Source organism: Lonchura striata, chromosome 3 (assembly GCF_050655825.1).
Source record: "Lonchura striata isolate lonStrDom1 chromosome 3, ASM5065582v1, whole genome shotgun sequence".
In the NCBI taxonomy this organism is placed as follows: Eukaryota; Metazoa; Chordata; class Aves; order Passeriformes; family Estrildidae; genus Lonchura; species Lonchura striata.
In genome coordinates this window covers 94,090,903-94,117,964 of record NC_140705.1, presented here as the reverse complement: position 1 = coordinate 94,117,964, position 27,062 = coordinate 94,090,903, and the positions used below count along the sequence as shown (strand labels likewise).

Genomic DNA, 27,062 nt, shown 5'->3' with positions numbered 1-27,062 from the left:
GAGATTTGCTGGTAAGCATGAGATGATACCTGCTTGGCTTTTGGGTTTTTTCCTTCATTTCTCTTATTGGATGATATCCTTTTCTTGCTCCCTGGACCTGCCCATAAACCAAATAAGAGTCACTAAATACCTGTCTTTGTATTGGTTGCCAGCAATCCTGAATGTACAGCAACATCTTTGTACAAGTAGCTCACATGTAGAGTGAAGGGTCTGGTAACTCCGGTGAGCTCTGTGCTTGCTAGTAGGACAACCCTTCTGCCAGGTGGGCTGATGTAACAAACCTGCTCCCTCTCCAGGTGTAATCAGAGAGGAATTAAACCACCTGAAAGGCTGATTAGAAAACAGTGGCAGATGGGGTAAGATTTCCCAGGGGCGTGTGTCTGCATTATCATTTTCTTCTTTAAGATTTTTTCATCTTCTGCTGAAACTTGTCTCTGTCCCTCTGGTTTAATAAAGTCTGTTGCTGGATCTCATCCTGAGCCAGTTTTCTGGTCTAAACCTTTGAGACCTGGTGTCATAGAAAGTTAGTGATCCCATATGGTTGTGGGGTGAGTTTAATGCGTGTGGGAGGTTTTCTCTGCCTGGCCTCCTTCCCCAGGCACAGGAGGCCTGAGCTTCTCCTCCCTGGTGTGAAGCACAGGTAAGAAAGTGCTAAAGGAACACCGAAGTAACTCCTAATGAAATTCCTGAACTCTCTACACCACCACCTTTTTAAGAGACATTTTTTTTCCTTCGAGGCATTTGGTCACTTAGGAAAACCTGTGCCTTCTCTAGCTTTGCCAGGCCATGAGGGCAGGTTGCCCAAGCAGTTCTGGGTGTGAGACCCTCAGGGCTGAATTTCCCCCCTTTCTGTAGCCACACCAGACCAACACCTGCAGCTCTCATGTCCTGCCCTCCTCACACCTGCCCATCGTGAGGGGGCCCGAGGCCAAGGCAATCCTGAACAGAGTGGAGATCTCTCACCTGGACTGCAGCCATAGTTTCTCTTGAAGATGATGTTGGCTGTGGTGGGACATGTTTTGGGAGCTGCTCAGTGTGTTCCACTGAACAAGCTGCTGTACTATTCCTACAAAATGTATCTCAATTTCAAAGGGAAAAGGGAGGTTTTCTGGAAACGGCTGCTCAGCTGGCGCGCAGCAGGTGGTTGTGTGAAGCCTGCCCAGCTCCCAGCTGGGAGGACACCTGAACAGCAATCTGACTGCTGGTCCTGGAAAAGCCAATGCAGCCCCACAGCCTGTGCCTCTGTTCTGTCAGCTGCATCCCAAACTGTGCTATCATAGAAGTATTTTGCTGTTTATCATCCAGTAAATGCTTACTGGCTTGTAGTTGGACTCACTCATAAGAGTCCAGCCAATGTGCCAACAGTTATTTTTAGCTGCCCAAATTCCATTTCCCTGTGTTATTTGCTGCAACCAGACTGACACATTCCCATTTTGATAGCCTTGCTGTTGGTCCCTGTGCTTGCTGATAAATGAGCTTATGCGTTTATTGTTTACCAAAAGGATGTTTTTGAAGATTACTGACCTGGATTTATAAATCTCTCAAGTGTATGCCAGCATGAAATTACTGTTCTTAAATGAAATTTACCCACTGAAAATACCACAGCCTTTGAAATAACTCTACCCCTTATGTCACCCTTTTTCTTCTTTAAAAAAACTCAGTTTTTTAAAGATTGTCTACCAGAGTCAAATCCAACTGGTGGAGCAATGGAAATTTCATATGGAAACCTGTTTGTTCTGAACACAGAGGTCTAAAGCTTCCTCGTGAGGGGAAGCAGAGGGATAGAATCCAATCTCTTCTCTCTGCTGACCAGGGAAGTGATCCAAGGGAATGGCATGGATGTGTGTCAAAGGACATTTAAGTTGGATATCAGGAAAAGGTTTTTTGCCCAGAGGGTGGTTGGGCACTGGAACAGGCTCTCCAGGGCAGTGGTCACAGCAACAAGCCTGACAGTTCAAGAAGTTTTTGGATAACACTCTCAGGCACATAGAGTGACTCTTGCATTGTCCTGTGCAGGGCTGGGAGCTGGACTCAATGATCCTGATGAGTCCATTCCAACTCAGCTGATTCTGTGATTCTGTGAAATTAAGATATTTGTGTAGTAGTGTTTGGCTGAGAAAGAAAAAGCAAGGGGCAAGAATTTCTTTTACAGAAGTTAGAGCTGAAGTCTGTCAAAAACCTTCAGGTAGGAAGAAACCTACAAAGTAAGCAGGGAAAGGACTAAAGGACTGGTTGAGTTCTGGCCCTGTGTCTGACAAAACTGAGCTCATCTGTATATTTTCTGGAATTTCTAGTTCAAAGCTTAAACTGTGGGGGATGCTTCTGGTTTCATGAAGAGTACTGACCAACCAAATGTGTTGCAGTCCATCCAGATGAATCAGAGGCTGACAGGCAATCAGTTTTATCATACCCAAGCATTCATCAATTTATAAATTGAATAAAATGCAGTGTAGATTACTCTTTATCCCCACTCCCATGAGAGCCAGAAACATTTTAACATTGAAATATTTACAGACTTTTAAAAATGGGGGCTTAAAATGAACCAAATAGTCTGCATTCCAAATAAAATTATACAGACAAGAGTGCTCAACTCAGCAAAATAATTCTAAGCACCTCTAAAGAGGTCTGTACTGAACTTAAAATCAAATTTTTATAATCAAATGAAAATCAGATCCAGAACCCCAATTTAAAACTGTTTCATTGAACTATAAAGAAGTCACACGGGAGGAATTAACAAACACAGTTGTCATTTACTGCCTATGTGAGCTTTATTTCCCTTATTCTAAGTCACATTTGGGGACATTGTTTAGTTTCTTCTCTTTTTTCATCATCTTGTGAAGGCTTTTTAGCTGCTTGACCACAGTGATAATTGATGATGGAGGCCACTACTTATTGTGGCCAGATAATGATGAATGATGCAGGTAGTGAGAGGCCATTAGGATTTTGGTAAAAGGGAGTGCACAGTATAAATGTAAATTAAAAAAAAAAAAGGAACAAAGACATTGTAGAATTTAAAATAATTAAATGTGAGCTGTTTTTGGTTTTGGTTTGGGGTTTTCTTTGTAGTAGTAGTAGTAGAACAAAAATCACTATTGTTATAGCTCCTTCAATTGTGCATAAAGCATTTTCCTAAATGGAATATTCAGTATTTATTTAAGTACTCTCACAAGAACTAATCTCAGTATAAAGCAGTTTAGAACTTTCAAAGTGTTTTATACCAATGGAAGATAGGGACTGTTTTTTCTCCATATATTCTTGAGCTTAAATTATCTAAAATACTTCAGTCTATACGTAATTAAGCAGATGAATAAATCTTACTGAAGTCTAAAAGCTGCTGATGTGTTTAAGATGATACAAAATTAAATTTTGTTTGGGGCTTAGATCCAAAAGCTTAACTCTATCCCCATTCAGCAGTACATTTAGGCAAGTTTAGACACTTGCTTAAATCAATAGGATTAGATGTTTGCTTGAAGTTGCCCATGAATTTAAATGCCATACTAAGTAGGAAAGCACTTATGTAATGGATTAGCTCCTGTTGAAATTTTGTAATTATTATCTAGAAATGTTTTAAAGGACCTGAAATACACTCATTTTCCCATTAATTTTTAAATCATCTTCTAGACAAGAGAAAATGTTTTCACTTTTAACAAATGTTTTAACTTTTCATCCCATTGCCTTACCCTCCCTTCCAACTTACTTCCACTACAGAAATCAAAAAATGGCAAAAAGGAGAATTCTTTTTTCATACAGATGGGGAAGAGAACATAAACTTTTAAATTTTTTGATTAAAAAAATACTAGAAAATTTCACATTAAGCAAGTATGTGTAAAACCAATTCATTGATGTCATTAATACTGTCTAACTGGGCCAGCTGAACACAAGACTTGAAGATTTTCACTGAAGTGTATAAAGAGCCCTGAGGTTACTTTTTCCTGGCATGAATGTAATTTCATACCAATTTACCAATTTTTTTCACAGCCTCATGATGAGCAGGTACTCACAATCTAAGAGCAAGACAAGAAACAAGCCAGCATTTGTATTAAGAAACATTTTTATTAACAAAACAGTAAATTCCACTTGCTTAGCATTTCCAATAATGAATAAATTGGCCTTGCAACAAATAAAAAAATTGTAAATATCTATCACAGAAAGCACTATAAGGTTAGGGGCATTGGGCCTCTCTTTGATGTCTTAGGGTTGAAAGTTTCACACGTTATTTAGTGTTTTGTTAAAAAAGGCAACACAATACAGTCATAGAAATGAAGCCATCTCAATCAAACAAATTAGGTTATTATAGAGAAAGGATCCAATTTTATGTTAGGTAGTTGGTTTATATCTGTTTGTTTGTTGCTGCTGCTTTTAAATCAAAAAGAATTTTAAATCCACTTGCTGGCATTTCTGATACATCCATCTTTTTTTTTTTTTGTTAAATTATGAAATTAAAGAGGAAAAAGGAGAACCTTCAGAAACAGTGTTAAAATTGTAGTTTTTTATTTTAATAGTAGCAGATCTCTCTTTTTTTTTTTTTTTTTTTTTTTTTTGATGTATGGATTTAGTTAAAGACTGATCTACCAAACTGCCTGGAAGTTGGCCTGACAACGCTATTTCATTAATGCAATCAATACCAAGCAGAAAAGACCATTTCATCTCATCCAAATCATATTCTGTCATGTCCAGTCTCCTGTCAACAGATTATTCTTGTTCTTCTAGGTATCTTCAAGCACTGAAATCTGAACACCACCTGGCTTTCAACTTCTTTCCCCCCTCCAGCTGAAGTCTCTTGCTTCCAGCAATGACCTCTTTGCCCCTGCCATTCCCTGAGTACAGCTGTCTTGTAAAGGTGGGAGAAATGATGAGTGCCACAGGTGAACAACAGTCTAAGAAATTAACATCAGATGGATTTTGTGGTTTCTTGTGATTTTTTTTCTTCATTTTTTTGCATAAATGCTAATGAAAATAAAAAGTCATTTCACAAATGCAACATGGCACACCTTGATGTGGTTGGCAAACTTCAAGAGAGGTGTTGTCATGTCAGCTACATGTATTTTTAAAGTGCTCTGACTCCCAGATAGATAGCTGTACCAGTTCCCAACTTTTTTTCATCAGTGAGTAACACACAACAAAATGTTTTGTGTCTGCTGTTTAAAGCTAATTTTAAATTTCTCCTTCCTGTTGGTAAAGTGTTAATATTTATATCCCTCCCAGGAGGCCTTCTGATGATTTGGTTGATTTCTATTGAACTACCCTCTTTCTGTCTAATGTATTTCCTTTGAACTTCTGTGTAAATAAAATGTTATGTTATGATTTATTGCTGTGAAACTAATGAAATATTACTAGAAAAAACTTCCAAACTTAACGTGTAAATTACAGCATTACATTTTATGTGTTTAACTAAAATGCATTAATGTTTTATATATGCAAGATAAGCTGTGTCACTTTAAAACATAATGAACTTATATCTGTCTGGTTATGATGTCTTGCAATACTACACAATCAACATAGCTAAAAATACTTTTTCATATGTCAAAATGCCCACCATTGAAAAATACTATCGTGCACCTCAAGAGTATTTCCTTTTTGGAGAAAGGGATAAATTCTGCAATAGAATCAGCCTGGATAACTACAATGGGTATTTTTAGATCTTTTATCACCCAGTGCTCTAGTAGCTGTTCTTCATACGAATGCCAGATAAACACTATATGATACTTCCTAAGATTCTCAAGAAAATCATCATTCTCGTAATTTCTAAGAACAAGGCAAACCATGCTCTCCAATAGTGAAGCTCTGACTGGAAGCCAAAGGCCAGTTTAGGTCACTAAATATTTAGCTAATTAATGAATGTATATTTCTAGGAAAATTGGCCATTCTGATCAACTTCATTGATGCATATCAGGAGCAAGAGATGGGGATAGGAGGGAGAAGACAAATTACAGTAGAGATATATTTTTGCTTTCTAGTCCACTTCTTTCATACAAACTACTGAAACTTAATTGCAACATAATAGAGCTGTACAGGTAAGAAAAAAATTAGCTGACTCTTATATACATTCATACACATCCCCCTTTGTATAACCACTACACTGTAAATTAAAAATCAAAAAAAAAAAAGGGGAAAAAATCTGGGACAATTTATAATGGCTGCAAAAAAACTGAAGAATGTCTGTTGCTCCAGATGTCATAAAACTCTCTATACCTAGCAACACTTATAACATTAAGTTTACCAAAAATGGCTGAAGAGCAGATATAGTTTGCATTTTCTATACAACAGGCTATAAAACATCACTTATCACAGTCCAGAAAGCACATATAGATGTGTTTTTATATAAACATATGTAATAACATATTAAGCGTGCATGAAAATTTCCCAATGATTGCATCTATGCCCTCTTATTTTTCTTTTTTTCTTTTTTTGTTTTTTTATATTTTTGTGGAAATGTGCCTTATATTCCAGATTTTTGTTTTTGTTTTTGAAAATAAGGCCTCCATACTATTTTCCTCACAACCAGAAAGGGGCTTTTTGAAAGTATTTCTACATAAGTCTTCAGAAAAGCCAGCACTTTGTTTCAAAATGCAAGTTTCCAATCACTGCTTCACTGCACCAGACGGCAAACTCTTTATGTTTGCTTGTTGAGTCACCATATATAATGACAGTCTTCTCTGACAATAAGACTAACTTACTTCTCAAGAAAGCGCTAGCACTTTGGCTAAATCCAGAATCATAGGTAGCTTCTCTTTTCTTTTTTTTTTCCTGTTTTATTTTTTTAAATTGGATTTTTTTTCATATTGTGCCTCGATGTTGTAGTAATACTCCTTGCTTTATGAGTGCGTGGTGTCATCATTGTCTTTCAGAAACGTTCCAGCAACATAAAGACAGGCAGAGTAAATGAAAACACTGTGGATGTTAGGGAATTTATCAGCTCCTGTTTCTGAAAAACAAGAGCATGTAATGCTTGTTTTTAAAAACAGTCTTTCCTTTCTGATTGCATTCCCTGTCTTTTCTGTTTGTTTTTGAATGTGCTTCATAAAAAGTAAAGTAAATAAGTTTGTATTATGTCTCAGATAAAATGAAGACTATTTCTATACAAGCGTTCTTTTAGATGTTGAGATCAGACATAGTACTCCTTATCCTTATTTTTCTTGTTTTTGTTGGAACTTTTAGCGCTGTTGGGCTGTTTCTCCTTGATCACAGCCCCGTTGGATTGTGCTGAGTTACTGATGTAGTTTCGACTCTCATCCACGTGGTAGGACCCTTCGTCTCGATTCCTGTACTTGTACATGGCATACAGGAGGATGAGGATGCACAGCGCCGCCGCCGCCACAATCCCAACCACCATGCCCGTCGTGCTGCTGGATTCACGGATCACCTCGGACGAGCCGGGGTACTCCCTTCCTCCTCCTGCCCTGGTGGGGTTTGCTGTGGGTAGACAATGAAAGAAAGGAGAGGTTATCCTTGAGTTTGCACATGGAGCAGTCAGTCATGTCTGCTGCTACGGTCACATGCCCTTCTAGCCGCACCCACTGGGCCAGGACAGCCTAGCGATGTACTGCTGATGCGTCAGGTGTTAGCTTTTATATTTTTCAGATTCTCTTCTGCTTTAGTGTGTAAGTCTAGGCTTCATAATAGGGAATGGTAAGCTCTCTTCACACAGTAGGGAGACAAAACAATTCCTTCTCTAGCTGGGGACCAAGGACAGCCGATCCAGATCTCAGACCCAAAAGCATAAACAAGGGTGGACCGAAGAGAGAAAACAAGAAGGATGGGACTTCATGGGCTAAAGCTGTAATTGGACAATTAGCTCCAATATGCTAATGGAACAAAACTTATAAAAGTGTGAGAGCCCATGACTGGCGGTCCTTTTTTTTTTTTTTTTTTGGCTATTTTGGGTTGCGCTGCCCAAGGGGGTTCTATTGAGACCTCTTAATAAATCCCTACTTTATTCTTTAGCTGCATCTAGCCTCTGTTCTAGGTCAACCTTCACAAGGCATCGGTACCCTCCCCTCTACCAGTCTAAAACCAGTTAGGGTTGCAGCCCATCCCTTTTTCAGGCTTTTAAACAAGGAAAAGGACAACAAAGAGCATCTCTTTCTAGCCTTCAAAGGTATATTTTGTCCCAGTGTGTTGTTAAGCAAATAATGTAAAATAACTTGTGTGCCACAATTTAAATGCAGGGACATGAATATTTCAGAGGAAAAAATTTTCCTCTTTCTCTCTCTCTTACTCTCCATCTGTAAGGAACAAAAAGTGACACCATACTCTTTATTGAGAAGGCAGTGATGATAAGGCAGAATGGAGGGGGAGAAAAAGAAAATGGCTGATAGAGGCCAATAAATTCCCTACAAATAAGGTATCCTCAGCTCTCCTGTACACTTCCCTCAGGAGAAGCTTCTCAGTTTCTCCTTTCCTTCTAATAGTTTCTTTACTTTTTAAAAATTAATTATATTTACTCTTAGTACTTTTAGAGAACTATCCAACCCTAACTCCCATTTTCTACTTCAGAGTCCTCCTTGAATATGGCTACACCTTAGAGCATTTTTTCACTCAACTTCTCCCATTCCCTCTTTTCATCATTGATGCCATTATCAGATGTTCCTTCAAGGATAGCTTTATGCCCCAAGAAAACCTCTCAAATTGCACACAACAAGGACTCAGCCCCCTCAGAACCCACCTCTGAGGCCAGATTCTTGTCTTTTCAGCTGTAAATTAATAGAACTGACCTGTGTCTTCGTACTGGAAAATCTTGTTATGAACTATTTCATTTTCTGGCATATTTTGTCCTCTTGCACAGCCATGAGGAATAAAACCCTAATTCCAGGAGGAATTTATAGTTTAAACCTTCTCGGTGCACACAGTGATTTTGTGTTTTCTAAGCTCTCCTTTCTTTGTTGAATTTTGCAGCAGGAGGGGAGGCAGATATTTGGATAGAATCAATTAAATTAAAGTGGTGATAGCTGAGATGGATCCTCTCTAACCTTACAAGTGTCATTGACAAAAATGAAGTTATCTGTATATATGCAGTATTCCTTTGATTACACCAGCATTTCCAAACTTCTGGGAGGCTGTGTGTCCTCAGCACTGCCAGCCTTGGCCGAGCTCAGGAGAGCCAGGCTGGCTTAGAGAAACTGCATTTATGGACCATTATGCATGGCTAAAAATTCAATCAGTAAAATACAGATGCTAACTAAAAGTATTAAATGCTAGTTTTGCAATATATTCATGATGCTAACTTTATCAGAGCATGCCTACAGGTAGCATTATACTGAGGTGTGTAGAAAAGTGTCTTGCTCAAAAGTCCACAAAAGCACACTGTGCTCTATAGTCACTTTTTTAAGCACTGTAAAGGCATAATAGGACAATGATGATTTTAAAAATGCTACATTAAAGTCAAAATATCAACGCTGGCCAAAAACTTGCAACAAGTTTGGACAACTAGTATTGAAAGCAGCCACCAGCTACAGACATCTACAATTGGCCTATGAATAACAAAACGTAGTGAAAAAGTCACAACTCCGCAAAAGAGTAAGTTCCTTCTCCTCTCTGGTATTACTCATAATTTACTTATTGGTGATTTGTGTTCTTACTGCTGAAACACCTCCTCCTGGAAGTTATTCCAAACAGGTTTAAAGAAGCTGACATTTTGTTCAGCTGAAAGAACAGAGGCAAAATGGTAAAATTAAAAAAAAACCAACCCATATCAAATAGTTTTTTAACTTTTCGTATCCTTTTGAAAGTTCTTACTTGTTATGAGTTGGTGCAATTGGTATTTTCTATGGTGACACAAGAGATCTTGAAGGTTTTAAGATGTTTTTGTCACTTCAGGGCAGATGCCACCCTACTAAGAAAGGTGCCCTGTTCCAAAGTATTCAGTGACTGGTTTAGATCCTGTTAGTTCATTGTAGCTATTGTAGTAAATGGAAATTCTATTACACCTAGGGTGTCATTTACTGTTTTATGAGAGACAATGCATTGTGTGCAGAACAAAGACTGAGTATTTCCATAGTGAGTGAAAATGAGACGGTCTTATCTTACTGTATGTGATTTCAGGAAATTAATTTCTGTCTGAAAAATAATAGAAGCCCCTGAATACACTGTCAATACCTGATGGAGTAGCAGCTGCTCTTTCTCTTTAAGATACCTACCTTTGGGCCATATATTGTCAACTAACTTTGCAATTAATGTCTACTAAATGACAGTTAACAGTTTGCTCAGAGAAAAGGAACATCTAAGGTATATTTTTCAATGTTACCTAAATTCCTGCCTCTCACCTGATGGCTTCCTTTTATTTTAAGAATGTTTTCACAATGATCTCATTTAACCCATGTGTCTGAGAAATATTCAACGACTACATTGATGTTATTCAAACTTATAACATTTCAAAGCATCTGTTGCATTTTTTTGGACTTCTGGAAAAGGAGCAATTCAGCAAGGAAAAGGACTTGCTATTTTTGTTCCATTTACATTAAAATGTACTTTTAACCTAGCAGGGCCTCTCCAGACAAACTAAGGAGGAGGAAATAGAAAAGTTTTACAAAGTATATAGGTTTGCCTGTGAGCATGTTAGATAGGAAGGGCTAATGGAGTACACACCAAAGCAAGAGTCCTATTCTGAGACATAGGGAGGAAAGAGCCACTGGAAAAAAGCCAGCCTTAATTTCATCTGAAATCTATATAAATAAAAAAATCCACATCCATAACATTGCTGAAACAGCTGCAATTCTATTTAAACAGTACCTTTGTTTGACTAGGACTGGAGTCTATTCCAAGGGGAATTCACCTATATTTTTTCCCCTGCAAGACAGGAACTATTGCAAGGGATGGCAGATGATCTCAGTGGAGAACAAATTAAGATTATAAATTTACAGAAGTCATGCTTTTTCTTCCCACCTCTTTGGGAAACACTGGATGAAGTTTTCTTCCCAGCACCTTGGTATCTGGACCAGGCAGAGCCACTGGCTCCTGGCACAGCAGTAGAGGTGTGTCTGCAGGTAACCTTGTCTGCTACTCAGCTGCAGCCACTCTTAGTGTCTGCAGCATGAAAAAGATATTAACTTCATCCTAGATATCTTATTATAAATGTGAACTGAAATACCTCATTGGAGTATGTTAAGATTAAATGACATAAAATATTACTCTGATTTTTAAGAGTAAACAGTTGTCTCAAAAATATACCCAAAACCCAAATCCTGAAACTATCTATTTATTAAAACAATAAATTGAGGTTGGTTTGATTAGGAACAAGACAAAATCATAAAGGCACTAAATATGCTCAAACCTTGCCATAACAGTGAGAGGAAATGATTGTCATCTTCTGGTGCAAGCATTCCTTCTTAAAACAACTTCTCTGATGCACAGCTCTTCTTCTCAACAGCATAGAACCAGTGTTTTTGTACTGCCTTAAAGACCAGCTAAGAAGAAACTGGGTTCTAAAAGCCTCTTCTACCACTTATGGAAAGCTTTGCATGAAATAATAGCAATTGAGCTCAGTTTTACATTGTGTAATAATGGATTAGAAAGTTATTATTCTTGACTGTAGTTCTAAGTGGTTTAAGATTTAGAGGGGGAAAAAATTTTAACTATTTTCAATGCCCAGTTTTCATTAATACTGCAAAAAGAAAATTGGAATTGCAGGTTCCCATGGTGTTTGTGAATTGAAATTAGCAGATTGAAAAACAAAACAAAACAGAAAAAGACAAAAGGATGCCAAACCTGTTTTCTTTACATTTATGCCTTCCCACAAACTGTGAATAGGAAATTACTCACAAGACAGAAATGTTTAACTACTGCATTTGCAATGAGGCATGAAGGCAATTATTTACAGGACACATATTAATTTTCACTCTGTGTGCTATCATTGTAGACCTGTTTGTGGTCGATTTTCTGCAGCATTGTTGTAGTCTGGTGAACTGGTTTCTGAGCTTGCTGCAATTTCAGCACCTCTTTATAGCAAATACCTCTGAAAAACAAACCCCAGTACTTCCTCTGCAGAATTGGGAGAGATGCAGCCCAGCTTCAAAACCAGCGTGAAAAACTGCTGTAGACTTGTGTTTAAAGGAAAATTTTTAAGGTATCTGTTCTACTCTTAGGTGTGCAAACCCAGGATATAATGCGTTAAGATACCTCTAAAGTGACATCAACTAACTTAGCTTGTTATAAAAATAGTCTAACAGTAGAACAGTATCCACAGCTAAAATGGTTGCTTTGCTAAGAAGCTAAACATTCTCTCAGCAATGAGCAGAGCTTATTTCCAAGTGTAATGATTTGTCATATATCGACTTAGAATCATTTACAAATCCTACCAACTCCTTAGGTCTGCAGGTTTTGCAAGTAACTTCTTTTTCCCCTGTGGCTGAGAGGTGGAAGGTTGTTTTCTCAACCTTTTAAAATGTCATCACAAGTCTAAAGGGAGGTAGGGTAGTTCGTTGTACAGTGCCAATTGAGGAGCATACCAAATCAATGGGGTTTAGAAGTTATCATGTTTTGCAGTGCTGAGGGGAATATTTCACAGTTTTATAAGAAGATTTTGTGAAAATATTTTCCACAAAACTAGATTTCATTTTAGCCAAAATAGAGAATGTAAACTAATATATCACCTAATGTTTTTAGCAGCCTTCATCCCTGTGATCTCACCCTTTTTGTTAGCATATTTTAACATACCAGTTTCATTGCTTCTCTTTTAGTATCCCTTCTCTCCAAACAAGGGTTCATTTTCCTTTTACCAGTTCAGGTGTCCTACCTCTCCTTACTTCTATATTTGTCATTCAGCTTTGTATATTTCCTTATTTATTTTGTACATTATTTAACTTATAACATATATATATAACTTATATATATATATATAAGTTAAATAATGCATTATATATATAACTTATATAAGTTATTTTCCTGGTTTTGTATGTATTCTGAGAACTCTCTGGTGATTTAGTGCTTTGTTCAGAAGTTTTGACTGACTAGCAGAATCAGTAGTTAGTCTATATTTTAAATTGAAGTATTCCTAAGTTGCAGGGGCAGGGGCAGGGGAGGGGGTAGGGGAATGCTTTTGCAAATAAGATAATAAAAGCAAGACAAAACAGAAATATTACACTACTGACAGCATGTTTTGAAGCTAGAGCTAAGCTGCTGCAATTGTGGGCCACCAGTTCAGACAGCTAAACTGGGATCATTTGCTCACTGAGTTGCGTGCTGCTCCTGCTCCCTGAAGACTCAGTGTTAAAGCAAGGAAAGAGCAGGGGAACTGGAAACATAAATTTTTGGTGGCAGCTAACAGTAAGATTGGCTGCATTGAACCAAAACTGTGACATTTGGGCTCCACTGACTTCAGGAAAAGTTTTGCTATGAGCTTTGCCAGATCAAGGTTTCATTGCTTGCTATTTTTAACATAGTCATCTCATTTAAAAAAAAAAGGCAAGAAACCCCAAACCTCCTTATCTAGGAACCAGTTTTCAGCAGAATACCAAAATGTAGTTGTAAAGCGTGAGGAATCTGCTGGCTTGGCCTGCAGAGCGTGGAATGATTCTTGCTCATGAAATGAGCTGGAGGTGCAGACACCCACATTCATCTCACAACTGTGGGTGATTCCCTGATTTTCCTCCTTCACTAAGCAACTACTACATGAAGAGATAAATGTCTATGCCACAAACATTATATATATATATATGGCTTGAATGTTGAAGCAGAAAGCACAGCATTCAATTTGTTGCAAGCACTGTCATCAAGTCAGACCCCATTACTGACAAAGTTGATAATATGCCTGGGAGAAGAAGGGACCAGGCTTTCAAGACATCCAGAATACACTTGCACACACACTGGGGGTGCAGCTGCTATAAATACTGAACTACTGCTACCCAAAGGCTCAAATTCAACAGCTACACTTGTTCAGCCTGAATCCTATTACTGCCTAAGCCATATATGCTTCTCTTGGAGTGGGAAGAGAAAAACAAGTGGAATTCAGGATGGATATAAATTATATTTGATGTAATGAATGTTCTTTTTCTCCTGATAAAATTATTAAAATTAATAAGACTGCCTTGTTTTTCTTTGCTTTTCTCATCATAGTCTATAAAACAATGTCTATGATGTTGGTACACAAAAAGTTTGAGATATCTATAAAGCTTAGTTTAATTTTAGAATATAATTCTTATGTTCTCACTTCTTTCATCTTTCATTTGGCCCTTTTATTAAACTTTTTAAAGGGTACATATGATGTATTCTAGATCTGAAGCTACTGTTTAAGCCAGTTCACATTTAAACCATTGAAGTCCCAGATCTAAACCATAGCCCTTAACCTCAGGAGAGGGCTGGTTTTGAAACCTATATAGAATAGCATGTCAACACAGCAGAAGAAAGTTTCATTCAGTTCTTTATATAGTCAGAAGGAGATAGCCTAAGGTTAGACTATTTCAGGTACCTGCACCCTCATTATAGGTTACTTTTGCCTTGAATTTTTCCTGCTTCCATTTACGAACAACATCCTTGGAGAATACCTAGTTCTCAAACTTGTCAGCATTCTCCTACCACTTTGCAGGCTGTCAAATTACGTGACTCACACACTACAATACCCCAGTGCTTCTGCACAGGTTTAAATTAGCTGTGAGCAAGGGGTTGAAAATTAGTAGCAGCATTCTTAGTACTTGGTGTGCAAGAGCTAATGGGTGTCACACTCTACTGGCTGCTAGAAAAGACCAGCAAGAAGTTTACAGTTTGTTCTTGTTTCCCTTGTCTGGCAGAGGGGTCAGCAAACCAGTTCACTGCCAGCAGTCTGGTATGATAGTTACTGGTTTGAGAACCTTCTGCTGACAGGCACCAACTGCTCTAGAACACCATATTGATTTAACTTATCAGGTATTGGAAATTTCCTATAGAATTTGAAACATGTGGTTTAACATCTTATTGATCAAGTTTGGTCTGAGAAAGCCTTGGCATAGAAACTGAGCAATACAATGCTAAATTTTGTATTTTGGCTATAAACCTTTTACCTTTGCAAGATATGGTCTTTATTCTACCTTTTTCATGAAAACAAGGATGAAAAATAGTACTGTGGAAAAGCCAGTTTCCTTCACAAAAATAAGAAATTCAATGCATATGCATTACAATGCTATAGGAAACAGTTTCAGTATAGTGTCCAGAGTCTGCAAGAAAATATATGCACTACATGTAGCAAATCAAACCAAAATGAAATGTAGCTCAAGGAAAACAATGAGGTTGCATCAATCAAGGCACCAGTAACACACAGACTAATTTCAAACAAACTAGAACTCATTTATTTATTCAACAGTCTATGTGCACTCTTGATCCTAAGTTTAAACTTGATTTAATGGACAAATATTTAGGATTATACACTTTAATTTAGGATTTTTTAGGCAGATTGACATGAAAATTAATGGAACTTGTTCCAGACTCAATCATCATTCTACTTCATCCTTGTGTAAGTAAATCCTCTGTCTTTCCAAAATTCCTTATTGAATTAGAAAAAAAATCTCAGCCAAGTCAGTAAATTACTTGCCTGTTTCTGAAAACCTCAATTTTACAATTACTATCTTACTTATTTTCCACATTTTTCATCCAGTGTGAAGTTCACCTGAGGAAAATGTTTTTGAATGTCCATATTATCTATATTTGGCCTTATTTCATTTTTTTTCAGTAAATATAATGTGTTTTGCAGGCTCCTTTTCAATTCAGTGAATCTTTGGTTCCAGATTAAAAAGCTCTACACTGTTTTTGGAAATGGTGGAACTTTCTCATAGTGGAGGCTGCCAAAGAACACACATCTTTATTCCTGTGGCTAACAACAAAAAATAACAAAATATTTAGAATTGTCTAGAACCTATTTTCCTTTACTAATGATACATGGATGGCCACTGGAGCTTAATGTGTTTTATTACTGAAAATCTTGAATACTAGTCTTGAAAACCATGTCTGCTTCATTGAAGAGAGCATGGACATAGATCAAATTTCATTTTTTTTCCTTTCTGACAAAAAAACTGCACTCACAGACAATTAATTTTTAAGGTCTATCCAATACCTTATCTGTAAGACAGGTTCTTTTTTTGAGAATATAAAAAAGAATAGGTCAGGCAACTGCTCATATACAAGCAAATTTTTATAGGGTAAATCAAGAAAATCCCCAATTAACTGAATTAAAGGATGTGATATTCACAGACATTTCATGGAAATATCTAGGGAATTTCCTAGCACTGAAAAATCTAAGGAGTTCCACTGAAGTCAGTGGATTTGTGAATGAGTGATGTGGAGGGCCTGGTTTCCTTCTCTATGGACAAATCTCAGTCCTGGTACTGCAGCAGCATCTTGTGCTGGAGCTTTGTCTGTAAATACCTTCAGCACTGACTCACTAGCTGTCTTCTACCTCTTTACAAGAAAGAAAAATAACAGACTTCTCTTTCTTTGGACATTCCTTCTGGCACATTAAGTAATGTACCCGTTTTTCTTGAATTATTGTTCATAAAGAGTACATTTCTTGAAACTACTTGAAATGTTGCCACTTGGTTTTGTCTGTTCTGCCAGATGTCTAACTCCAAACCACCAAACGTGTAACAGCAGTACTAAAAATTGCCACTTAGTCAAATTTTTGCACAAGAGTTGCCTTTTTGTGTTATCTGTGTATGTCTGAAGCATGAAATCGAGATTTGTGTTTCCACACAAATAATAACCCCAGTGTTTGCACTGTGAATGCTTGCTAGCTAGGATTAAACCACAGCAGCCATACTTATTTAACTGTTCTGTGTTTTATAGACGTGAGAAGATCCAGCTTTAGCGGGGACATGCATGGAATGTGAATGCACCCTCAAAGTTCACACCCAAGGAAAACCATTTATCATTTATGCACCAGCGGAGAGGCTCCTGCACAAGTTAACGGAGAGCCTTGTGTGATTTACAGCAGTCTGATGCCAATATTTCTTACCACAGAGCACACTGAGCTGCTGGTATTGCACTTCCAGGAGACCACTGTGTGCATGAAAAAAAGCCAGCTCCCCTGTATCCATCTATATTCTTCTGTCTGACACTAGACATGTATGAAAATCCCAGGGACTGGTTAGGAACCTCCAATTCTACTCAGTATTCCCAAATTTCAATGGCATAGCTGATCAAGAGTAGAGGTCAGCATTGACACAATGGATCAATCATGATTTTTAACCTCACTTCTTTAGATAATTTGGGAAAAAAATTATTTTCAATCAAATTCAAATTAGAAAGGCCATATTTGTAATTCACTGTGAGAAGCACTAGGACCTGAGCCTGTTGAAAAAGAAGTAGTTCAGTTAACGATAAAATAATTTATAAAAATGCAGCATTTACTTTCTGTTCCTCTGGAGAAGGCTTTATGATTTATTAAAGAAAAAATTAAATAAGCTTGAAAAGTATTTTATCTTCAGTTCAAGGAAGATTAATCTATATATTAATCCCCTCAGTTCTTTTATGCATAGTCATGGTAATTGCTAACACTTGGAAAGTTTGGAAATAAAGCATAGTTTTCACCCTGTAGTAGATTATACAGAGATGACTATGTGTATCACAGCTAAACACTTTAAAAGTCTAATTCAAGACAACCCAGTGATCTTTCTGGCACTGGAAATGCATATAGAACTACAGGATAATTGGACTGAGGCACAAATATTCCCTTTATGTCTCAAGCCATAATGAACACAGTAACCCTATGAACTAACTTTAATTTTATTTTGCTTTGTTTCAGCTTCTTGCACAATGAATTCCATGAAGAGCATTAAACAGGGCACTTGCAGTGATGTATAAATTATAGGAGTCGCTTCACCTCCTACTGCAATGTTATCTTGCTGCCAGATGCACCAGGAATACAGTGCAGTACTTCGTGACAGGAAAAGAAAGCAAAACTTCTAGTAATGACCATAAAACACTCACAATCCATATTTCACAGCTCTGCCTGTTAGAAAAACAGATATCAATGCTGGGACCAAACCTAAACTATCACAAGGTGACTGAGCATGTAGGGTTCTGAGCCACTTCATCTGTTGTCACAGAGAAGAGGACATGCATGTGTAGGAAGAAGTTTGCATGTAAAGCTCCACACTGTTCTGCTCACAGGACTAAGCCTAACCCAAAGCAGTGACTGCTCTCTAAGAGTCATCTTCAGAAGTGTCTTGTTCACTCTCTAGGCTAAACTGGTGCTTTGGAGATTTCTGGTTGTCACCAGTTTTCTGCAATGAAATTAGTCTGGCCAACATGCAGAAAGAATTAAAAACATGCTCAAAGATCAGTCCAGAAGCATCTATCCAATTAACCATTCTTACTTAATAATATAGGAAAATAAATTATTTCATTTATCTCTCTGAACTAAGAATTAGGGCTAGGAAAGCTAACCAGTGCTACCATTCAGATTATTCTTTTTACCCACAGAATGGTAAAGGACAAGATCTGCCACCAATCAAACATTGCCCTGGGAAGTGGAAGCCAAAAACTGCCAAATCAAGAGGTGAAGGAGTATTTTCTTTAGTTGGAACATGTGGAGTTCCACTGGTTGAAAGACACTTGTTTGAACCTGAAAAAAAAACCCTCTTTCTCTTTGAAGGTTACCTTCTGCTAAAATTTCCAAGACAGTGAATATACTGGCTTTAAGATCACCAAAACCTCTACTTATCCCATTTCAGCTGGGGCTGTCAGGAGAAGTTTTAACATAATTCTGATCTTAAACCTCTGTTGAGTCACAAATTTGAGAAAGATTTAAAATTCATTTGCAGAAAAAGAACTGTTTGTGTGTTTGTCTAAAACTGTAAGACTCTTTTCGTGGTTGAGAGTTCCCTGCCATTAAACTCAGTCATTTCACTTCGTTTGACCCAGCTCAGACCTCTCTGCCTTTTGGAACATTTCAATAGCTACAGAAGTGGTTAGATAATAGCTAACAAATAAAATACCAGCCCAGAGTAACTGGAACAAATAAGCTGTGTAGCACAAATGCTCACTGAAACTCAGCAGAAATCAGAGCTCTCTACAGAGATCAGCAATGGCTGGAACAGCAGTCCTGATGTGAAGAATGGCAATTTGTCCACCTGCAGTTTTATAACTCCTCATGTAAAATCAGTAAATTGTCCCAGGTTCTATTTTTTTTTGGACAGGTTATCACTAATTTTTTTTTTAACTTGACTACAAAATGAAAAGGTTTTGTTGTTTTCTCCATAACATGAAGTTGAGTACATATGAACTATTTAAAAAAATTATTATTATTATCATCATCCTCAATCTTCATGTTGTTATTGGTATTTAGGGGAAGGTGGAGATACCATGAAAGCAATACTTGTTGCCTTACTACACAAAACATAATGCAAAAAAAAAAAATATTGACTAAGTTTTGCATGCTAATAAATTTGTTATGACTTCATCCAATTATGGCATATTTAGCAGTTTGTATACCACAATGAAATCTGCAATTCTAATTTTTGTGACTTTATGTTCTAGACAAGATGATGGGATTGCTGCTCAGCAGCTCCTAATCAGGTTTACATTTTTATGTCCTATATGAAATTTGTGGCAAATTACATCTTTCCATTTATTATTTAGCAGACAGGTGCACAGAAAGCAAAGCTGGTGGTGGCAGAGCGGGACTTGTTAGCCACTACAAACTGCAACATATTTGTACTAGGAAAAAAAGCCCTATTTTACGCATAAATCTCACTAATTAGTAAAATCTGGATAAGCAGTATTTTCTATGAGATATAGGCATACCATATTCAAACTGTTTGTTGAATAGGCTCTCATTTGGAGCTGAGAACATTGATTAGAAATAGGCATATTATGGCCAGTCATCACAGAAATATTGAGTTATGGTTCTGTTAATAAAACTGCAGGGGCTTTGGCTATCCCTTGACTGAATTCTTTGTAGAAAAGTGTTGATCACACAGCTCTGAGCACATAATCTCTTGCCATGAGGTGGATTCTTTTGCTAAGGATGCCAGACTACAGCCTCTGAAGTGAAAACATAAAAATAAAATTGCCCTAACCATCGTATGTTCAGCCTCCTAGAATTACTTGATAGGATAGATAAGTTTCACCACCATTAATGAGGACACTAAGGAGTAGCTGTGGAGAGTCTGGTTGTGAAAATGGTTAAGGAGGAAAAAGCTGAACTGAACCATGGGGATATTTTAAATGGAGGGACATATCCTTCTGTATCTCCAATTCTAACTGAAAACAAAAACAATCATCAGACTCTCACTGCCAACAACACTATGCTTCTTTCCTTGAATTCCAGCCTACTGTTAGAAGCAGCTCAAACCCACATGGGACTGCAGTACAATGGAGATTGAGCAATGCCTACCTGACTATTCATGGAAAAAGGTTATTCATAACACTAAGTGACTAAGACTAAAACAGAGAGACTGATATGCCAGAAGTTACAACTTTCAGTAACCCCTTTGGCTCAGGTATTTTCGAGTATGATAAAATGACAAGGATGATGAAGGCAAATTAACAGCTTTTAAAAGTTGGGAGTGGGAGGACAAATGACATTTTGATGAGAAGAATGACAGATAAAATGATCCAGACAATTGGGATTATGCAGAACATAATTTCTGTGCCAATCCACGTTTTTTTTTTTAAGCAGTAGCAGTTGGGATCTGACAAATGAAACAATAAAACCATTCTCAAATAAACAAAAATGAGAAGTGTAGCTGTGTGATAAATGCTAAGATAAAATAGGAAAGCTGAACACCAGCATGTACAGCTAATGGCAATTTTTTGCTAAAAGACTAACATTCACATCCCTCTCTTGAACCATAGTTTGGACAGAAACAATAAGCTGTTGGAAAGTTTCATTTCACCTCTCCCATTCTTGCACCCACCAGCTAAATGACTGCGCATGGCTCAGGACTACCAAACACTGCAGACCCGGAGCTCAAACTACCTCAGAGAAAAATTATTCTGAAATTTCATTGGCTTTCAATGAGCTGTAAGCCTGAGAAAATACGAATTTAATACTAAAGCTGCATTCCCAGATGATTTGGAAAATTATTTAGTGCTACGTAACCAATATATTGTTTTAAAATTACCTTATAAAATAAAATAACACCCTCCTAAATGTCAATTTATCTACTGAACAGCACTGCCTGAGTTAAGTACAGCAAGGAAACAACCGGCATGAATGAGCTGAGAGCCATATGAGCTACTGCACTGATTCATGGACAGAACAGTTTCTTGCTAAATTCTTGTTAAACTTAAGAATTTGTAAATGAGAATGAAGGAGATGGAAAAAAAAATCCTGTATATCTTGATCATAGTGTCTGAGACTTCTGCAAGTGAAATATTTCTCTGAGAGGGACAAAACTGTATGAGTGTACCTGCTGCTGCTCAGTTTTAAGAACAATCATTCAATTTTAATGGAATTTGGAAAATTACTCTGAAATCCTTTAATTGGAAAGCAAAAGAAAATAATCCTGAAGTATTGTCATCAAATCTGTAAATTGGTTCCTGGAAGAGCTGAAGTGCCATCCTGCATGTCTGTCAGACACTGAGGCAAGTCATATATGTCTCTGCCTTTACTTCAGTTTAAGTAAATAATTCTTGCATGTGGGTATCAAGCTCTGTGACTTAAAATAGGAACCATGTATGTGCATATGAAGAAAAATTTCATTTGTCTTAGGGCTATGTAGACGTTTCTCCTGCCCATATTTTGGCATCATACTAAGTTGGCTCTTAGTTGCTATTTACATCAATATATTAATCTCAAATTAAATTGGTTTCTACTTGAGCTATGTTGCTGCAGAACAAATAGATCTTAATTCTACTATTAAGTGAAGTAGCAAGTACCAAAGATTACCAAATTAGCTCACACAACTAGCAGTGGGCATGCTACCAAACAGCACAGAACTCAAGGGAATTCTGGGGAAAATTCTAAGGAAAACTGAGATATATCTAAATGGTACCATGAGCTTCTCACTCATAGGAAATATAAAACCTGAACCAAACCAACAAAGAAGCAGGAATAATTCATTGGACTATCTAGAATTAGTTTAAATGATATAGAGTAACACAATTTTTCAGACTGATAGGAAGTTTTGCAGCCCTTTCACTTCAATGATAAACATTGGGATTTTTAGAGATGGTAAGTAGTATTTAACTAAATATAATTGAGTATAATTGAACCTTCAAAACAGATTGCCCACAGAAGCTGTGGATGTTCCATCCCCTGAAGCGTCCAAGGCCAGCTGGATGAGGTTTGACAACCAGGTCTAGTGGAAGATGTCCCTGCCTATGGCAGGGGTTTGGGACTAGATATAATCAAAGGCCTCTTCCAACCCAAACTTTTCCATTATTTCACAGAGAAGAATTATTACCAAATCTCCACTATTCAGCAGTGTAGGAAATACATGGCCAAAACACTACTAAGTTTTTGTTTCATGGCAAATACTAAAATATCAAAATATCTTGTTTCTGGGTACAACTAAAACATACACTCTGAACAGGCTTGTCTTGGCAAAAATAAATTAAAATTTTGAAATTTGAGACTGTTGTATTCTATGTCTTCAGCTTTCATCTATCAATACAAAAGTTCATACCACTAACAACAACAAAAATGAATTAAACTCTACCTTCCAGTGCATGAAGACAGCCTATATGAAAAATGGAGAGGGACCTTTTACACGAGCTATAGTGACAGGACAAGAGGAAATGGATTCAAACTTAAAGACACTAGGTTTAGATTAGATTTTAGGAAAAAATTCTTCCCTATGAAGGTGATGAGGCACTGGAACAGGTTTCCCAGAGAAGCTGTGGATGCCTGATCCTTGGAAGTGTTGAAAGCTAGGTTGGACGGAGTTTTGAGCAACCTGATCTAGTGAAAGGTGTCCCTGACCAAATCAGGGAGATTGGAGCTAGATGATTTTTAAGGCCCCCTCTAACTCAGGCCATTCTATGATTCCATGACATAGCATGACATTTTCAATGTGATACTTTTATCTTATTAAGGGCAATGCTTAAAGCACAAACAATAGCAACACCCCCCTGCTAAATAAAGCTGCACTTTCTTTGTCACAACACAGTTGCAGGGGCCCTAGAATGCCCTTCCTAGTCCATCCTCAGGTCCTCAGCCAAGCCATAACTTTGCTTAGACCATGACATGTGCTCCCATCTGATGTCTTGGAGCTGACTCTTCCTCTCTGCTAACACCACCAGATGTAGAAGGGGCCCAGTTCAACCTCTCCTTGCGATGCATGAAAGGACTGCCCTGCTAGCTGGGGCTCTGGGGGACTGGAGCATGCAAATATGAAAGAAAATAAAGTAATAAAAAAAGTTGACTAACCTAACCCACCTGAGCTCGGCTCACAGGGATCGATGTCCTCATCATCGCTAGGACATTCAGCTGAGGCCACCAGGATGTCATCTGTAGTCTGCAAGGAAAATAAGAGTCAAATAGATGCGCTTGAACTGACTGAACATGTTGTAAGATTATCACCAGCATGTCTTCATTATTTTCTTTCTTTTGGAATTTATGCAATGCCGAGAGCATTCCAGACTTAAAGTGTAATTGTGCAGTGACACTCCCCAACTCTGTATTAATGGGACTTTGCTTTTCAATTTGCACTTGTCAGGATTTAGAATTGTGTTAGATATCCAGTGTGGGTGCTTACACATTTTAATTTTTTTTTTCTTTTTTTTTTTTTTTGTAATAAGGACAGAAAGTAGAAGGAGGCTTCTGGTCTTCCCTCTTTATCTCCAATATCTCTACTATAATATTACTGAGAACACTGAGGGCATTAAAATACAAGTCAAAATAATGAATTTATTTGCAGTGCAGCTGTTAAAACTATTATAAATGTAGTGATGTTTTCTCCATTAACTGCACTTGCTTTCTCAGATATAGAGTAAAAATAAAAAAAAAGGAAAATAAGAAAACACGTCTCTCACTGAGCTGAAAACTATTTAATGAAAAGAAAGTCAAGGAAAAAACCAATAATAAATGTGTGTATGCTAGAAATTATTATGGTATTTTCTTAAATAAGTGAAGGATTTTGAGTGTGATGATGATGAATAAGTGAAGTATTGTGAGTGCTATGATTAGGTCCCAAGGCCAAAATGCATTTGGACAAGTTTTTGTATAAAGAAATTATATAAATCAAGACAAAGGAGACAAACCAGGGGATGTATAGTAAAACACACCATAAAAGTTCAAAAAAAAACTGGGGAATTCCTACCTACTGTTTCTTACAGTGCAAGAACAAGGAGATATTCAATGAAACACTGAGGCAAACAATCAGTCAACACAAAAAAATTAATATCTTTTCAAGCCACCTCTGAGAACAGTCATTTAGAAATGTAATAAGAATGTCTACAGTAATTCAGGTAAATAATACAAGGGAAATATAACCTGTCATGCACCTGGTCATTTCTCAAGAAATTACTAAAGAGGTTAGGAAGACACTTTTCCTTTGGCCAAGGCATATCATAACTGTGTATTTCAAACTTCTGTTCACCTCACCGAAGGAAATACATGGAGAGAATAAAATACTACATCATATTCAAACAAGAGGCTAAGGACAAAAGCAGGCAAAAAGCCATTCTTGGCATCCTGTATGATAAATATGCCAACAACCCATTTCAGTGAATGTGAAACCTTCTTCCTTTATCCTTTATCCATGGGTATAGAGGAGGGACATGAAATGCATGGAAGTTTTCCTTCATCAGTTTAAATCTGAAGATATAAAAAATTTATAGCTGTGCAGCAGGGCCAAAGGCTAACCAATGTTGTTTATCATTATTATTCTAACCAGAGTTTTAAAGTGAAGCATATTACAGTAATAGGCTTTGTTTTGTCATGCTTCAAGAATATTAATGAATATAAGCTTTCAGCACTTCTCTGAAGTAGGAAAGTGATACAGGAATACATTCATTAATATGTGAGGCATAACAAAGAAAAGCCCATAATAATAACCATAATATATTTTAGAGGTAAAAAACTGAGGCATAACAAAATGAAACAACTTGCTGAAGCTAATCAAAAAGGCTATAGACAACAGCTATGTTTGGATGCCATAATCACAAAAATTATCTTCCCTTATAGCTGAGAAAATTTGTAGCTAGAGGAAATAACTGTAAATGTGAAATACTGCCAAAATTAGTTGGCAGATTTGCAAAATTTAAAAAATATCCCAAAAAAAGCTTTCTAGCTATCCTCCACTTCTACCATGTAGAAAACCAAAGTTGTAACAAAAGCCAGCTGCAAACATCCTCTTGAATTTTCAATGTCCATTTCTTTACCCCAGATGAGAACCATTTAAGCTTGAAAACCAGTAGGTTGCCCTCTTTGAGGAAAATTACCTTTTTTTTTTAAAATATAAAGAAAAAATAACCAAGTAGCCAACAAAGCCTGCCCATAAGAAAATATCTGTATTGTAAACCCCACAATCATTAGGTATAAAAACATAATGATAAGTACATAAAGTATCATGTATCTTCTGAAGAGTTTCAATTTGCTAAGTGAAGCAGCAGTGTCAAATTTTATCTTTTGCCCTGGAAAATACAATACTTTTATGACCTGTAGCCAGAATTCTGAATATTTATCAATGATCACTGAGGAGCTCTACACAAATACCATTAAACAGAGAGGACCACATGCATACTCAACAGTCACAGCAAGAAGTGGACTCAGACCTACTGGTCTAACTGGAATTTTGATTAGGGTACTTCTTTGTACAATTTGTGGTACATTCAAAATTCTGGTAATTCAAAATCACCAAAAATAATGAACTTTAAGTATTTTCATGTCCAAGAGATACTTTGCTCAGCTACTTAAAAGAGGGTGGCAAAACTGTCTTCATAAAGTGACACTAATTCCAATCTATAGAAAGAGTATTCATACTTCTACAAGAAGAAACTGTTCTTGAATGATAAAAACGCATGCATATTATGGGTACAGAAATGAATAATACTTTAAATAAATGTGAATATAGAATGTTGAGAAAGACCTCATTAATATCTCGGCATATTAAAGGAAGTAATGTGTGTTTCAAAGTCAATACTTGGTATAAAATTAATTTTCTTACAAGCAATAATCAAATATAAGTAGTTGAATAAGAAGCAAAGTGATAAGATGATGTGAAAAGTGTTTTTCTTCAGAAAAATATCTAAAGAAGAATTTGAGTTTAAGTACCAATTAAAAGACATGTCACAACCTGCCTCTATTTACCCCTTTCTCCAAATCCAAATAGCCCCTTGCTGCTACTAAGACCTATTTTCAGAGAAAAGGGCAAAGGAGCTGTGAAAGGCAGGTGAGATAGCAGTGACCAAAGTACAAATGAAAGCTATTGGTCTGCCAGACAGAATTCAAAAAAGGATTCAGAACTAGTTAAAACACTAGAGAATATAGCGAACACATAAATTAAATGCTGTGGTCCAGTTATTTTCTGGAGTTCTTTCTCCAGAAGTGCTCAGACTGATGTAAATTTACCTGAAGAGAGAGCAGGATTTAGACCTGAGGGTGTCAGACAGCCATGGAGTGCAGATCAATAATGCAAGATAGAGTAATGTGTTTTACTTACTTGACATTATCTTTTCCTAATGCTTTTTAATTTGGATGGGAAGATTTAAAACAAATCAGTTCTCCTAAGTGAATTGCCATTGTTGCTAGCACTATGGCTAATTTACAGGACACTGCTTCAAACATTCTCATTAATCAAGGATTTAAAAGTCAGTGGAAAATCCCTTATTTCAGTGAGTGCCTAATAGGATAACATCCAACTGGTATCATCATCATGCATGATTGGATTAGAATGTGTCTTGGGTGAGTTGTTCAAATTCATTTAAGAGGTGATACTCCAGTTGTAAGAAATTTAAAACAAGATTAAAATAGCAGGTGTACAGTGTAAAAGATCAGGCAGAATTTCTTAATTGTTACTTCTTTTATTTGTGTATTTTCAGAGAATTTTCAGATTCAGTTTGGAGCTATGACTGTACAATTTGAAATGCAGTCCACTGTAAAATGTGGATTCTCAAAAATTTGGACATCTGTACACATATCAAAAAAATTAACATGACAATAAAAAAATGGAGCCATATATATCCCATATTTAGTAAAACTAGAAGTCATTGCA

The 27,062-nt window shown here is 36.9% G+C and overlaps 1 protein-coding gene across 20 annotated transcripts in view; it reads right to left on the bottom strand.

The window, feature by feature from the left end:
• Positions 1 to 4,033: 4,033 nt before the first annotated feature.
• The window catches only part of NRXN1 (neurexin 1), a 676,327-nt gene continuing 653,298 nt past the window's right edge, over positions 4,034 to 27,062 (bottom strand). For 19 of the 20 annotated variants that reach the window (XM_077781934.2, XM_085577093.1, XM_085577083.1 and 16 more), the window contains 2 exons: positions 23,276 to 23,363; positions 4,034 to 7,413 (listed from right to left, as the gene is read on the bottom strand). In XM_077781934.2, the coding sequence (XP_077638060.1) occupies positions 7,106 to 7,413; positions 23,276 to 23,363 (396 nt within the window). In that variant the 3' untranslated portion in view covers positions 4,034 to 7,105. The remainder of the gene's footprint in view (positions 7,414 to 23,275; positions 23,364 to 27,062) is intronic. The other variant, XM_085577079.1, reaches the window with a different exon arrangement.